This window comes from Amia ocellicauda, chromosome 7 (genome assembly GCF_036373705.1).
Source record: "Amia ocellicauda isolate fAmiCal2 chromosome 7, fAmiCal2.hap1, whole genome shotgun sequence".
Taxonomy (NCBI): domain Eukaryota; kingdom Metazoa; phylum Chordata; class Actinopteri; order Amiiformes; family Amiidae; genus Amia; species Amia ocellicauda.
The window spans coordinates 6,599,661-6,615,799 of NC_089856.1; the positions used below are offsets into that span (position 1 = coordinate 6,599,661).

Genomic DNA, 16,139 nt, shown 5'->3' on the forward strand with positions numbered 1-16,139 from the left:
AGGTGTTCAGGCACCGGGGTCCCGGTGGACTCATAGGCCATGGTAATAGTGTCCACAAGTGCTTGGCCCTGTGTCCGCGCTCCATAAGACACAAACAGTTGGTCTGAGCACCGAAAGTTCTTTGTGCATTCCAAATAGCACCTGAGGGCCCACACAGGGCACAGCTAGTGAAGCCGAGTCTCTTGCTCTGAAGCAAAGGGAGGAGGATGAAAAGCCATCAACTCACCAGGCCTGTTGACATGGAATGGAGACAGCACTTTTGGTAGGAACACTTTTCGGTAGTGACCGTGGAGCCATATCATGCAAAACGGATACATGATGGGTGTACGGACAGGGCGTGTAACGTAGTCTTAAGTGACACCAGCTTCAGCTTAGCTGAGTTCAATGGCTCAAATGGGGCTCGGGAAAGTGTGTCCAGCCTGCTTCAGACACATCCTGGGTTCTGGCATAGGCCTCCCCCGACCGAGCCTGGGCAGGGGCCATTGCCGGACGGTCCCAGGTGGCTCTCAGGTCATCCAGGATGTCCAGCAGCAGCAGGAGGGCCCGTGTGGGCTGCTGCAGCCGGTGCTCCCTCTCTAACCTGGAGCACCATTTTTAAATAAAAAAACAAAACAGATTCAAACCAGCCTCTCAGGCACAAAACTGAAACCTCATCCACACAGATACAAACAAGCCACAAAGTCGATGAGCTAAAGGAACTCCATTGACATGGGGGATTTGATTCTAAGTCTTCTCTAAGACTGTTCTTGAAATCACCTCTTGAACCTTTTCCTTGCAGCTGCTTGTAACAAAAACCTTTTGATTGGAGGTACATCTCTGTCTGGATTTCTGCGACTCTTCAGTACTTCAGTAATCTCAAGAACAGTCTTAGTGAAGTTACAAACTACAGGCACTTTTATGCAGACCAGACAGGAGAAAAAGATAACAGGACCCACATGTCTGTCCCGTGATGAGTGTAAGTTCGGTTTCTGCCTGACAACTGCTCAGGAAGGCCCATATACAGTCAAACCGGGGAGAATTAAGGCATACATAATGTTTAATATAAGGGGGGGTTGTACGATGTATCAAGACCAAAGTACTGGTGAAAACGTGTTCTTATCAGACCCTGTTCTTCTAGGTATCACAGGGTTGAACTATAGCACAGTACCGTAGCACAGTGAGACAGTGACCTTGTTTACACAGACACACAGGGAAAGAAATACAGTTATTCAATAACACAAGATGTGTCTTTCATCTCTGCTCTCTTGCAACAGATTGTTTGTAGGTCATACAGGAAGGTCTTTACCTCTTTATTGAGCAGACAGTGAACAATGAAGATAAAAGTCCCCTGCTGTGAGTTGAGCACGATAAACAGGTATGACAACAGAGGGGTACCTGGGAAGAAGCCCAGTAACCAGCCACAGCCCAATATGACAAACTGGACAATAGCTTTGAAAATAATTATCCTGAAAGAGATCAAAAGGCTCCTTTGTGAAAAAAAAAGCATTACAAGAAGCACAGGTCCATATACTGAAACACATACACTGAACAATGTTATTGATACAAATAATTATTTCAATAAAATACTGGGTAGTATTCACAAAATGAAAATGTAATTATCAGGTTACATTCTTAGTAGGGCTTAATTTGATGCTTAGGTTCATTTTAGATACAAATGTTATAGTTGGTTAATTCTTTCACTAATTAAATGGCAGCAAAAACATAAATGAAATAACAGAAATGTACACTCACCTAAAGGATTATTAGGAACACCATACTAATACTGTGTTTGACCCCCTTTCGCCTTCAGAACTGCCTTAATTCTACGTGGCATTGATTCAACAAGGTGCTGAAAGCATTCTTTAGAAATGTTGGCCCATATTGATAGGATAGCATCTTGCAGTTGATGGAGATTTGTGGGATGCACATCCAGGGCACGAAGCTCCCGTTCCACCACATCCCAAAGATGCTCTATTGCGTTGAGATCTGGTGACTGTGGGGGCCAGTTTAGTACAGTGAACTCATTGTCATGTTCAAGAAACCAATTTGGAATGATTCGACCTTTGTGACATGGTGCATTATCCTGCTGGAAGTAGCCATCAGAGGATGGGTACATGGTGGTCATAAAGGGATGGACATGGTCAGAAACAATGCTCAGGTAGGCCGTGGCATTTAAACGATGCCCAATTGGCACTAAGGGGCCTAAAGTGTGCCAAGAAAACATCCCCCACACCATTACACCACCACCACCAGCCTGCACAGTGGTAACAAGGCATGATGGATCCATGTTCTCATTCTGTTTACGCCAAATTCTGACTCTACCATCTGAATGTCTCAACAGAAATCGAGACTCATCAGACCAGGCAACATTTTTCCAGTCTTCAACTGTCCAATTTTGGTGAGCTTGTGCAAATTGTAGCCTCTTTTTCCTATTTGTAGTGGAGATGAGTGGTACCCGGTGGGGTCTTCTGCTGTTGTAGCCCATCCGCCTCAAGGTTGTACGTGTTGTGGCTTCACAAATGCTTTGCTGCATACCTCGGTTGTAACGAGTGGTTATTTCAGTCAAAGTTGCTCTTCTATCAGCTTGAATCAGTCGGCCCATTCTCCTCTGACCTCTAGCATCAACAAGGCATTTTCGCCCACAGGACTGCCGCATACTGGATGTTTTTCCCTTTTCACACCATTCTTTGTAAACCCTAGAAATGGTTGTGCGTGAAAATCCCAGTAACTGAGCAGATTGTGAAATACTCAGACCGGCCCGTCTGGCACCAACAACCATGCCACGCTCAAAATTGCTTAAATCACCTTTCTTGCCCATTCAGACATTCAGTTTGGAGTTCAGGAGATTGTCTTGACCAGGACCACACCCCTAAATGCATTGAAGCAACTGCCATGTGATTGGTTGGTTAGATAATTGCATTAATGAGAAATTGAACAGGTGTTCCTAATAATCCTTTAGGTGAGTGTATATATGTATAAGAAGCCATTCAACAAACAACAGATACAAACATACTATTAATCAGAATACTGTATTTAATCATTGTATATTACTACAATGTGTATAAAGTGACAAATGCGTGATGACATAAAGGGTTGTTTTGGGATAATTTATACATATCACATGCTTTCAGCACAATTTGGAACAAAAGTAAACATCCAGATCAATATATTTTGAATCATGAAATATCAGTTAGCTAAAATAGATAGTACACCACCATACAGAGAGTGATCTCAGTTTCCACCAGCATGATTACTATGTAAAAACAGATTATGAACTATCATAAAAGACAACAGTTTGCAAACTTTTTCAAAATTTTGTTAGAAATTACATAATTACAGATTGTGAATATAGTGGAGAGGCATTTGTTTGATTGGCAGATTATTCATATTTCTCTGTCTCTGAGAGTGAGTTGAGTGGTGATAGTGAGGGATTAATTATTTTTGTGTAGGATTTGATTTCAGGTCTTAAAAATAAAACACTTTTGAAGAGAAATCTTATCAGCTCAGTAGATTTAGGATTTTCATATAGCTCTTACCTGGTGTCTTTCACTTGGGAGACATCACTCTTCATGTTAACCAGAGTAGATCGGACATTCCACAAAATGGTACCAAAGAGAAGTAAGTTGACCTGCATAGATAATTTTACTGTAAAAGTCATCCCATCCTAGTACTTGCCCCCACCCTTCATTTATCTTAGATTTTTCTTTTGTTCAATAAAGATTTTATTGTTTTATATTAAATTAAAAAATATTATTTTGCATATTCTGTAAAGGATAAAGAGAGCAACATACTGCAAGAATGCAACAAACGGGGCCCAAAAACGTCCATTTGAAGCCTTTATCATTTTTCAGCCAGCATCTGAAAAAGATAGGCAGAGGTTTTTAACCATTTCAACTCCAGGTGAAAAAATGAAAACCCTTCCCAGGTACCAGATTTTGAAAATAATGATAATACTGTTTTAACACCTGGATTTGCCTTATAATATAAATATATGATGAATGAAATACAGAGAAAAGAACCAATATGTGTTTTTCATTAACCCTTATCGCACCCTTGTACTACATATCCATGTTCAGTAAAGAGATAAAAACATAAAACACTGAAACACAAATACAAATAATACGCAATACACTGGAACTGATATGAAAATAATAATACATCCATCTTCGAAACCGCTTATCAATGTGGGTTGCGGGGGACGCCGGAGCCAATCCCAGAAAGCACAGGGCGCAAGGCAGGAACACACCCAGGATGGGACACCAGTCCATCACTGGGCACACTCACACTCACACACACACAAACACACACACACAGGACAATTTAGCATGGTCAATTAACCTAACCAGAATGTCTTTGGATGGTGGGAGGAACCCGGAGGAAACCCACGCGGACACGGGGAGAACATGCAAACTCCACACAGTGTAATAATACACTAAAACGGAAATTAAAATAATACACTGAAACACTATAATAATAAACAATGAACAATTATCAACTAAAACTCAATCACTATCCAAACCTGAGCCATTTATTGATATGTTCAAAACAATTAGCTTGGAAGACTGTGCTACAAATGCACTACAGGTCTTTGCAAACCATTGTAATGGATCTGGCTATACTGCAGATGCCTGCTTCTTTCTTTGTTTTCAGCACTGTTTTCTGAACGTATTTTGTCATAGTACTGTATAGATTTTGCTAAAATTATTATTATTATTATTAACTGGTTGATGTATAGGAAACAAAGGGTGTCGATAAGAGGAGTCGCTTCTAACTGGAGTGAGGTTGTTAGTGGAGTTCCACAGGGATCAGTACTAGGGCCTTTGCTTTTTCCAATCTATATTAATGATCTGGACTCTGGGATAGTTAGCAAACTTGTCAAATTTGCAAATGATACTAAAATAGATGGCTCGGCAGATACAATCTCAGCAGCACAGGTTATTCAAAGGGACTTTGATATTCAAAGGGATAATACTCAGTTGTTGGCTGACACCTGGCAGATGAAATTCAATGTTGACAAGTGCAAGGTATGCAGGTAACAAAAATGTCCACTATAATTGTACTATGGGGGGAATAGAACTAGGTGAAGTAAAGCATGAGAAAGATCTAGGAGTCTATGTGAACTACTCCAAACAATGTGGGGAAGCAATAAAAATGGCAAACAGAATGTTAGGGTATATTGTCAAAAGCGTAGAATTTAAAACAAGGCAAGTAATGTTAAGACTGTACAATGCGCTAGTTAGACCTCATCTGGAATACTGTGTGCAGTTCTGGGCACCACACTTCAAGAAGGATATTGCTGCTTTAGAGGCAGTTCAGAGGAGAGCAACCAGACTTATTCCACGTCTGAAGGGAATGTCCTACTTCGAGAGACTGAGGGAACTGAACCTTTTCACTCTGGAACAGAAGAGACTTCATGGGGACTTGATTCAAGTGTTTAAAATCATGAAAGGCATTGACCACATCAAACCAGAGGAGCTACAGAGACACACGGACCTGGAGACACAAATGGAAATTGGGCTCCAAGGCATTCAAGACAGAAAACAGGAGATACTTCATCACACAGAGAGTTGTCACAATCTGGAACAAACTCCCCAGTGATGTGGTAGAAGCTGAAAGTTTGGGAACATATAAAAATAGACTGGATAGGATCCTTGGATCACTTAGTTATTAATGGACACCAATTGAGCACGATGGGTCGAATGGCCTCCTCACGTTTGTAAAATTTCTTATGTTCTTATACCCGATACATTGGAAGCCCTGAAAGACATGCGATTGCATGATTGCCCTCTATGGCTTTCAATATACATTGTACAGTATGAGCACTGCCTTTGGAAACGAAACCTGAAACGCTGGACTGAGAAGACGCTAATTTAATAGAATAAGAATCTTGACGTATGCAGATACAGCTTGGTACTGTGTGAGGGTTTTCATTTGGAGTATGTGTGTTCATATACTTCATCATGCCTGTAGCCTGGGGGGGTTTGGGTAGTTTGAACGACCCCCCCCCTCACTGCCAAAGGTCCAGAATTTAAGTCCGTTTTTTTGTATTCATTAATATCATGCTTTACAGGAGTATTACATGCGCAGCCAGGGCCAGCCCTATGGGCAGAATAGGCAAATGCTAGGGGCGCCATCCATCCATAGGGGCGGCCGAATGAGTCAAGATTTTTTATTTTTTTTTATGTAATGTTACGGAGGTTTGTTGCACTCAGTGCTTGTTATTGTGTGGAACCAAGTCACAGCAATTCCTGGTTATTAGCCAATAGGATGTGATGTATTAATATGGGATGTCCTGTATAGAGCTGGTGTTAGTTAGTTAGTCAGTGAGTTGATTGCTCACAGATTCCCTGCCCGGCATCTCTGCACACACTCTGAACTGGGCAAGAGTGGCACTTTGTACTATCAAAAACACAACACAAAAACAGCTATTCGGTTTTCCTGATTTCTATACATAAGCAGCTAAAACGTGTATCGTTTGTCGTGTGGACAGATGTCAACCTCGGCTCTAAAATATTGGGGGGGTCACGGTGCCACAGCTTGTGTTCACCTAGAAACTCCTACGTCAGCGGCTGACACAGCTGATTTCCAATGCAGACGCATGTTTCAGCAGTGACAGTCCAGTGGAACTAGCTAGCTACAGTGACCGATTCGGAAGGTTTTTACCCTGAATATGTGTGTTCCTCTGTCGGCTCTCCATTCACGTGTGTGTGTGTGTGTGTGTGTGTGTGTGTGTGTGTGTGTGTATGTTTGAACTGAAAAAGGTGGAACATTATCATGGAAAGCAATTTGACTACATTGTAGTAAATATTTTTGGTGCATCAAAAAGCGTGCTTGTTAAGATACCAGCAGACAAGCTAATCCAGCATAAATTAGTGCATAAAAAGGGGAAAAACTGCAAAAAGGTCGACTTTTTGAAAAATGAACCCCCCTTCCACTAGGCTGGCTACGGGCCTGTTCATGGTATTGCAGTACAAAATCAAAACAACTCTTACAATTTTAGAAGGATGTTTTCATCTTTTTAACATTAGCATTTAACATGTGCCCTTACATGTGATTACATTAATTAATCGTGTCCTGTATGGCATATCATTTTCCATAATTTTTCATTAATTTGGAATTGGAAATTATTACTTCCGAGCCACTTCAGGAGTGAACAAATGATGCATACTTACATTTTGTCATCTCCATATCCCCTGGGAAACAGACCTGCTGACACCCCCACCACGACAACAGGCATGCTGTACCCAATCAGCAGCAGGTATAGAGGCCGGAGCCCTTCTCTATGGATGATCCTCACTTTGGTCAGACTTCTCACCAGCAAAAACAGCTGAATCGATTCCAGCAACATCCACACAAAGGCAGACAGGAACAGATAGTGCAGGACCCCGGCTATGATTGAACAAATCACCTGGAAATAGGCAGACACTACTTAATACATAATGCTCCTTCCCTTCCCTTCAAATAAAAAAAATCTAATAGTTTAGCTGATTAAAATGGTCTTTTATTTTGATTTTAAAAAGCAGAGATATGGTTAAGGTATTTCTCTAGACCCTGAAAATGTACTGATTCCAAACAATGAGGGACACTATAATCCTGTCATGGTATCCTTTATGTTGCCAAGCTCTCCTCCCAGATGCCAATCCATCATTCTTCTTCCTCATCTCCTCCCTGTATACTGCTTTGATCTGGTCAGATGAGCTTTGCCAGCTTGATACAATGGCAGAAGCACTGAGGTCCTAAATGATTACATTATCCCAATGTTTGTGTTCTCTGACACTTGGTCTAGTCCTAGGTTTGAGATTTTCTAGCATACAACAGACTCTGCAAATCCTTACTATTTTCATCATGGCTCTGATTGTTGTAAACCTGGCCTGGTTTGAGACCTTATGGTACCATTGGACACTAAGTATGTGTCCAAGGCAGCACTGTTAAAGCATTTCAGGGTTTAGTAATTCTCTTTATATATTCATATCAAATATATATATATAAAAAAAACTTAAGAAAAGAGGGATGGTCAGATTTTTATTTTCTTAGACATCAAAGATATTCAAATATGATTTTTAAATAACAGTACAATATTATCTCACTCACAATTTTAAAATTAAGCTGTTAGGTTTCATATTTTAGGAAGATGGGCATAATATGGAGTTCATTGAACAGGTTAATGTAAAACATTTAAAATATATTTATTTAAAAAAGAACATAAACACAAAAACTATAAGGCATGAATAGACCTGTGGTTACCTTGTTCTCTGTGTGAGACACCGCAACCAAAAAGATAAGGTGAGCCAGGAAGAGGCAGATACAGAGGTTGAGGCGAGCGGTGTTGTTGATTTTTGGATTCCAGCGGCAGCAAACAAAGGTTATAATGGCCAAGGCGAAGAAAAACAGACCTATTATCACAAGCACTTTGTTGATTTGGTCCAGCAAGTCATCATTCTGAAACATAAGGGAAACTTCAGTAATAATCATGTTTTTAAATGTAATGAAGTGTAATGAAGAATAAATCAATACTAATGAAATACCTGCACCACTCTCTCCGTTTGCATTATCAGGGCAAAGGTGGAGAGATGGGTACAGCTGCACACAGTGTACGTTGCGTTGGAGAATGTTGCTGTGCAGCCTTCAACAGACCAAAACTGTTCTTCACCTGATACTTTCCAGTAGACACAGGTCATCAGACCATTATCTGCTTTGGACTAACAAAAAAAGTAGTGCAGTTGATTGACAGATGACAGAGGCTAATCAAAGAAAATGTCCATTTAATAATTTACATTAAATATAAGTTTTAGTTTTGTACAAGTTACAATACAATTTAAATTAATTGTTTTCATGAATCCATTTGACAAGTATTTGCAGTAGCTGTGTGGAGGACTGTGCAGAAAGACTTGGCTAGTAAAAGGTAATCATTTATGTGATGATCTAAGGAGGGTGCAGTGAAGAAACAAATCATCTATAATGATTCAATATTTCAAGTTATAGTGTTTACCTTTAATGATTAGTACAATGAACAATACAGTACTAACTATAACAAATTAAATGTATAGCAATACCTAAAATAACTAATAAATAAAAGGACAAGCACACACTAGAAGCAATATTAAACCAGTGTATATACCATTTTATGTTTTAAGGTGAAATTAACAGGCTCTGAGAGATTTGTGATTGGTGTTTTGGCTATTCTTCCTGATACAACATCTGAAAACATCTCGGTTACATTTTCAGTCTTGAGAAAGTCGGCACGTAATAAGGAATCTGTAGCACCAGCAGAGTAGGAAATGAAAATTGCTGCTGCAGAACCTGGTAATACAAAGAAATGACTGATGTTTCATACTGGAAACTAAGCTTCAACATTACAATATTGAAACACAAAAAGGCACTTAATAATATTACAGTTTAACAATAAATATTTATACAGTAAGCTTCAATACTACTGATCTTGACAGAACCATTATTGTGTAATACTTGTTTATGTCATGTGCTAACCAACTGTACATAACTGACATATCTGACTATGACTTTTCTCAGAAACTGATTTCTCACGTCTTCTTGGTCAAATTTAAACTAGATGTCTCCAACTGTACTCATTAATCAGACTACTTGTATGCTGAATTAGTAAGCATTAACATGTTTTCCAGATCTCTCCTTTAGGTTCCCTATAAAACCTCCAGGATTGCCTAATAGATCTCCTAATCCAGGAAGATTACACCCCTGCTTTAGATATTTTATTATAGTTTTGTTTTCTGTCTTTGCCCCATCAATTATTTCTGAAAATATATTTTCAATCTTTTTCATTCTTCTGCCAACCTCATCATATAACATTTCAATAAAGCATTCCTGTAAAAACTGAGAGATGAAAATAAGGGAGTCTTAAAGTAATTTGGAGGGAGTCTCTCTTGATGTACTGCAATATACAGCTATTGTTACAGTCTAACCTAACACATATATGTTCTAATTAAATCATTAAATTGAATCTTCATCCACTCATTCTTACTGGGAATACTCCACCAGTATGAACAACTGAATGAATTGATGTAGATTATAATTGAAAAGTCTGTATGTAATCTCCCCACCCAAACACTTCCCATGACCACCTCCCCATTTAGAACAAATGAGACTTTCATTTTACTTGTTTTCCTCTTATTTATGTATTATTTTGGAAATTGCTAAAGTTTATTATAATGCTTCTCCATTCTTCTTATCTTACCATTATTGTTCTTGGCAATGCTTAGCAGATTGATTTCCATAGCATTTGCTTCAGCTTCCAGAATAGGGATTGTGGTCAAGTTTGTGTCAGGTCCAATGGCTGTCAAGCTAACTTCTGAAAGAGGAATAAAATGGGTGCGTTACATTGTTTCAAGAACTGTCTTAACAAAATCTGTGTGTGGATAAGCAAGAATAGTCACTACCAGATGGGGATAGAGTCTTAAATACAGTTGACAATCTTTGTACATAATAACAACAACAACAGATGTAATCTGATACATTTTAACAATTGTAAGTTGCCCTGGATAAGGGTGTCTATATTATTATTATTATTATTATTATTATTATTATTATTATTATTATTATTATTATTATTATTATTATTATGTAAAGGTCTATTTTTCACTTCATCTCAATTGCTGTTTCCCAAATACCTGCAACGTATATTGCATTCAGCTGGAAATTTGATGCAATTGATTACACTGAAAAACTAAGTTCAACCTATCTACATGCCCAGCTAGTGAGGATGACAATTTTGTCCTCCATTACAGATTTACAACTTGCCTTAGATGACAGCTAGTCAACAAGTGTATCATCTCTAAGATGTAACCAATGATAATGGATTGAAATTGATAATTCAGCAACTCATACCTAATTGTTCTGTTTTTATTGTTTTATATAACTCAGTTTTTGTCGGCTCAACCAAGGTGGATACGAGTAATTGAGCGGATTTCACATAAGAATCAAATGCCTTGGATAGCTGTGCTGCATCTTGACTTGCCAGCTGTGTAGTGCCTTTTATAGCCATGGCTAAATAATTTTTCACAGTCTGTGGGAGAGAAATAAGAAACATACTGTTGTCAGTACTAGACTTTTTCAATATATTTGAATGTACAGTACCTCCTGCATGTCATAGCAATACTAAGATTTGAAAGCCTTATTCACTGTACATAGAGAAGCAGGTAGAGAGAACATTACATAATATATTGATGATGTGCCAATGTTGACTCTATATAACCTGGAGGATTGATTATACAAATGCTATTTTTAAAAGGCAATAGAGATAGAACATTAACAACATTAAACATAAAAACCTATTAATTATCTTTGAAATTGTTTATCCTGGTGAGGGTCATTGGGAAGCTGAAGGTTATCCCAGCAGGCATAAGGCAGGAATACACCCAGGACAGGACACCTGTCTATTGCTAGGCAACACACACATACAGGCAGGGCAATTTAGCAAGACCAATTAACCTAACCTGCATGTTTTTGGATGGTGGGAGGAAACTGGAGTACCCAGAGAAAACCCACACAGAGAACATGCAAACTCCATACAGACAGGCACCCCAAGCAGGGACTCAAACCCAGGATGCTGGAGCTGTGAGGCAGCAGTGCTAACCAACACACCACTGTGCCACCCTTGAAACAATTCCAATGAACCATTATTATTTATAATTAATTCCATTCACACTACTGTACTGCAGTACCATAGTACTATATTTATAATATAAATAAGTATAAACATGCAAGTGATAAAGCTCTGTATGAAAATCTCAGTCAGGACGAAAGCAAAGCTTGAAGACCAATTAAACTAAAACATGTTTTATTGAATTGACATAATGTTTCAACTGCATTTCAAGTGTATGTTTCTATACAGAAAAAGCCTTACTAACCATTTCTGGTAGAACCATGTTTGGATTTGCTTTCATTTTTTCCAGAACAATATTGGAGAGACATAGCTCCTTTAGAGCATTCTGTAAAAAATTAATAATACAAAAATAAAAAAAGAGTTTTTTTCTGGCCTTTAGTTTGTAATGCAAGAAATTATTTGTCAATGTTTTTTTGTTGTTTTTGGGTGATGTCACTTAAACCCCATGTTTGAAACATCCACAAGCACATGGGTTTAAAACAGCTGTGGCAGATTACACCATAACACTTAATAAGACGCCACACAAATTTGATGATCAGAAAAAACAACTTCTCTCAGTATGTGGTGTAAGTGCAAAAGTGCACTTGTATTCAACACCCACAACTTCATCACTATAATTCCTTATTTCTTCTTTATTGACTTACATCTGGGCAGTTTGGCTTCACACCTGTAGAAGAAAAAACAATGAGAAAGGAATGTGACTGCACTGCTAAGTTATGTCTTCAATTATTATATTGCATTCAGTATAGGAGAACATTAAATTGAACACAATTGCATGTATTTACACTTTGTTTTTCCAAATTCCCAATCAAGTCCAGGGGAGGGAAGATAATCCTGTTTACATGCACAGTCAAATCCTCCACCTTTGTTGAAACACTCTGCATTTAATCCACAGAGCGAAGCATTTTTGGAACATTCGTCAATATCTAAAAAAAGAAAGAAAACAAAGCATTGATTTCGATCTTATAGTATTAAAACTTGATTACTATCACAGACCATTATGTATATGTATAAATAACATTGTGTAAATCAAACAAAAAACAACAAATATATCATCAACTATTTACTGTTACAAACTGAAGGTGTCCATTATAGTTACTTTGTATTTTTGAAAATACAAATCACTTTTCTAAGACTTTTACCATTTAGTATGTTAATGCTTTCCTTTTTATTTTTTCCATTTTCCAACTATTCAGCTGTTATATATATCCCAGGTGATGTGAATTTTGGGGAGAGACAAGTATCACCATTACATATTCAGATTGCTCACTCCTGTTATTTTGAATTGAATTGAACATGACCTGTGTGGTCCTTGCTTGAGATTTACATGGTGGTGATGAACAGGGGCCCCTGGTGAACCCGTTCTCCCATTTATAACATTTGTTCCGTTCTGTTTCCAGTTGATGCCTTACATCCTTTTAGGCCACTTGCCACAGATGTAGCTTCTTGGGCCTTGTCGATGATTTCCCTCACGATGGCTTGGGTACACAGTATCTCATAGCGTACATTAACTGTTATTCTCGCATTGAAAGGTAAAGATTGGTTGAGTACACAACTGCAGTTATTGTTCAATTTCTATACAGTTCTGAAGGGATTATGGGACATCACCTTTCTACTAGGAAGCACTTTGCCTTACAGCAAAGCTGCATTTGACCCATCTGGCCCACCCCCTGTTACAGCCCAATTACACTGCATGCAGGTGAAACACTCTTTTGTCTTTTCAAAGTGCAGGATAAGCTGTCTTTGTGTGTTTTGGATTTGTAAATAAATATTAATAAATAATAAAAAAATACAATATTTACTACATTAAAAAAAATCATAAGCATAATATCAGACAGGCAGACAAATAGACAAATATCCAAATAAACTCCAGACAAAATTCAAACAAGTTAAATTAATTTGAAATGAAAAATGCATGAAGTACAAATTATTTGAATTCTCATCCCCAGATATTACATTACATTATTTGTAATTTAGCAGATGCTCTTATCCAGGGCAACTTACATTTGCACCCATTTATACAGCTGGGTATTTTACTGGAGCAATCTAAGTGAAGTACCTTGCTCAAGGGTACAACAGTACTGCCCCACCCAAGATTTGAACCCACAACCTTCTAGTTATGAGTCCAGAGCCCTAACCCTTATTTAATATATAACTCCACAGTGTTGCCAACCTAACAACAGATAGGCTGTTAAGTACATGGAAATCATCAAACTCCATCTAAGCAATAGAGCCTGTCGATGTGGATTACTGGATTACTGCAACGGGAGTTACGCGTCTCCAGCCAAAGGTGAGGGTGCTAGCGAAAGTCAAGGTCATCTATCAAATGTTACAGTCTGCATCAACTGAATAAAATAATTATATCCTGAGTATTTATTATCTTATTAAATTATGGATGTTTGGTTGTTCTTTCACTTTAATAAAACAAACACAAAATATACCAACAGCAAAGAAACACAAACTACCAACAAAAACAACAACAACAACAAAACAATCCTTTATCTTACCTTGGCATTGGTTTTCATTATTGATCTGTATTACTCCATCTGGTGCCTTATACCCTTTCCAGCAGGAGCAATTATAGCTCCCATTGCTGTTGGTGCAGTCTGTGTTTGGCCCACAAACAAAGGGCAAAGTTGTACATTCATTTATATCTGCATGAAAACCATCTAGTGTCATTACAAATATGCAAATACCTTGTACCATTAAAAAAAATAATTCACACACACATTTACAAAAGAAGATAAATCACAATAATGTGCAACTTATGAAACTACATGACAGAAAAAAGAAAACATGTTTATCACTGCAGAATGAAACTTGCTTTCAGTTTGAAAACAAATCCCCAGAGGGTGTTGGGAAATGACCTTTAATGATTATAAAAATAATCACTACACTTCTATAGTGCATCTATACACCCAAAGTGCTTTACATGCTAGGGGGTTCCATCTCCACAACCACCAATGTATAGCACCCACCTGAATGATGTGACGGCAGCTATAGTGCACCAGTACGCACACCACACACAAGCACACCACCTCAGTGGGGAAATAGGACCTCAGAAACACTTGGACACAGGGGAAACATCCGGTCTAAAATACATGCAATCCTGATAACATTTCCAATATGAGGAATATGTTCCTTCCAAGAAATTGTCATCATACCTTCACAAGGTTGTGAAAGACTGGCTAGTGTGACTCCTGGAGGGGTGCTGTACCCATTAAGACAAATGCAGCTGTAACTCCCATTAGTATTGGTACAGTTGGCATGTGGACCACAGACTTTAGAGTTGACTGCACACTCATCAATGTCTGCAGAGAATGAAGTTCATAATTATTATGGATGTCATAGCAAGAATCTTATAAATGTATAAATATAAGGTATAAATGTTTATTACAACAGTTTAATTCTTTTACTTTACACCCTTACCTCTGCTATCATGCAGGTTTTGTTTCTATGCATTAAATCCAAAGGGTCTTAAAAGAGTACAACTAACTTTAAGAAAGGCTACTACTTAATAACAATTGCTGTAATTGACAATATGCTATGAGTCATAACTCATACTTACAAAAAAAACATCAAATATCATAAAACTTCAATTAAACACCCCCGGCATTTATTCCAAATAACTGCAAGAAGACCCGGCATCAATTGGAGAACGGTGATAGTAGGAGACCAGTGATTGTAGGAGACCGGCATTTGTATTAAACTTTCATAAATAAAAAGACATGGCGGATTCATGCAGGGTAAGCAGAGCCAGGAAACATTGCTTCATTGTAGACGTAGGTTAATAGCCCAGGCTTTTTTAAATTTAATTTTTAAATAATTTGATTTCCAAAGATTAAAATAAATCACAGTTAAATCATTAAATCATCAATGTATGGTGAACTATACACTGGATTGAAAACAAGATACCAGTAATTCTGTTAGCAGTCTATAATTCGATATACTGTGAACTCTCACTAAATAAACATACAGCAGTTTTACAACACCGATTTGCATTGGGGCGGGTGAATGCAATTGTATTTGATTTTGGCTTATTCTCTTGGCTATGGGAATGACGGTCTGGAGCCGGGTCCGGACCGTCAAACCCCCCCTTACATGGACTGAGCCAAGGAACTGCTGCAGAGGTGGTTGGTGATAGGGGAGGTGGTGGGATGCAAGAGTATAAAGCGCTGGAGATGTGCCTTGATGACGGGGTATTTATGCGCTTTGACCGGAAGTGACTGTGATGACATCGGAGTTGTTCACTGTCTAAATTAATTTATAAATTCCACTTCGGTAGTTTCACAATACTGATTTGCGTTGGGGCGCGGGAATGCGATTTTATTTGATTTTGACTTATTCTCTTGATTACGGGAATGACGGTCTAGACCCAGCTCCGGACCATCATTCCCGTCAAACCCCCAAAAAAGTAATACGGCTTCTTGTACCACCTACGAAGATTTTTAAGAGCAGTCTAGCTTGGTTAGTTGAATCTCCTGAATGTCAGATGGAATGCCATTTTGAAAGCTTCGGATGACCG

The 16,139-nt window shown here is 38.4% G+C and overlaps 1 protein-coding gene across 1 annotated transcript; it reads right to left on the minus strand.

The window, feature by feature from the left end:
• Positions 1 to 381: 381 nt before the first annotated feature.
• Positions 382 to 15,852, minus strand: LOC136753811 (adhesion G protein-coupled receptor E1-like). The gene is made up of 10 exons (XM_066710199.1): positions 15,716 to 15,852; positions 12,259 to 12,281; positions 9,098 to 9,234; positions 8,505 to 8,678; positions 8,224 to 8,418; positions 7,152 to 7,387; positions 3,771 to 3,837; positions 3,516 to 3,607; positions 1,272 to 1,445; positions 382 to 580 (listed from the first exon to the last, which is right to left on the minus strand). Exons 1-10 carry the CDS (start codon positions 15,850 to 15,852, stop codon positions 382 to 384), a joined length of 1,434 nt encoding a protein of 477 aa, XP_066566296.1.
• Between the last annotated feature and the right edge of the window lie 287 nt (positions 15,853 to 16,139).

Coding starts and splice junctions, on each gene's coding strand:
- LOC136753811 (XM_066710199.1), bottom strand. CDS start 15,852: ATGTCATCACAGTCACTTCCGGTCAAAGCGCATAAATACCCCGTCATC. Junction 12,282..15,715: donor AGTTCCTTGGCTCAGTCCAT/GTAAGGGGGGGT, acceptor TTTCTTCTACAG/GTGTGAAGCCAAACTGCCCA. Junction 1,446..3,515: donor TCCCAAGTGAAAGACACCAG/GTAAGAGCTATA, acceptor GATCTCTTTCAG/GATAATTATTTTCAAAGCTA.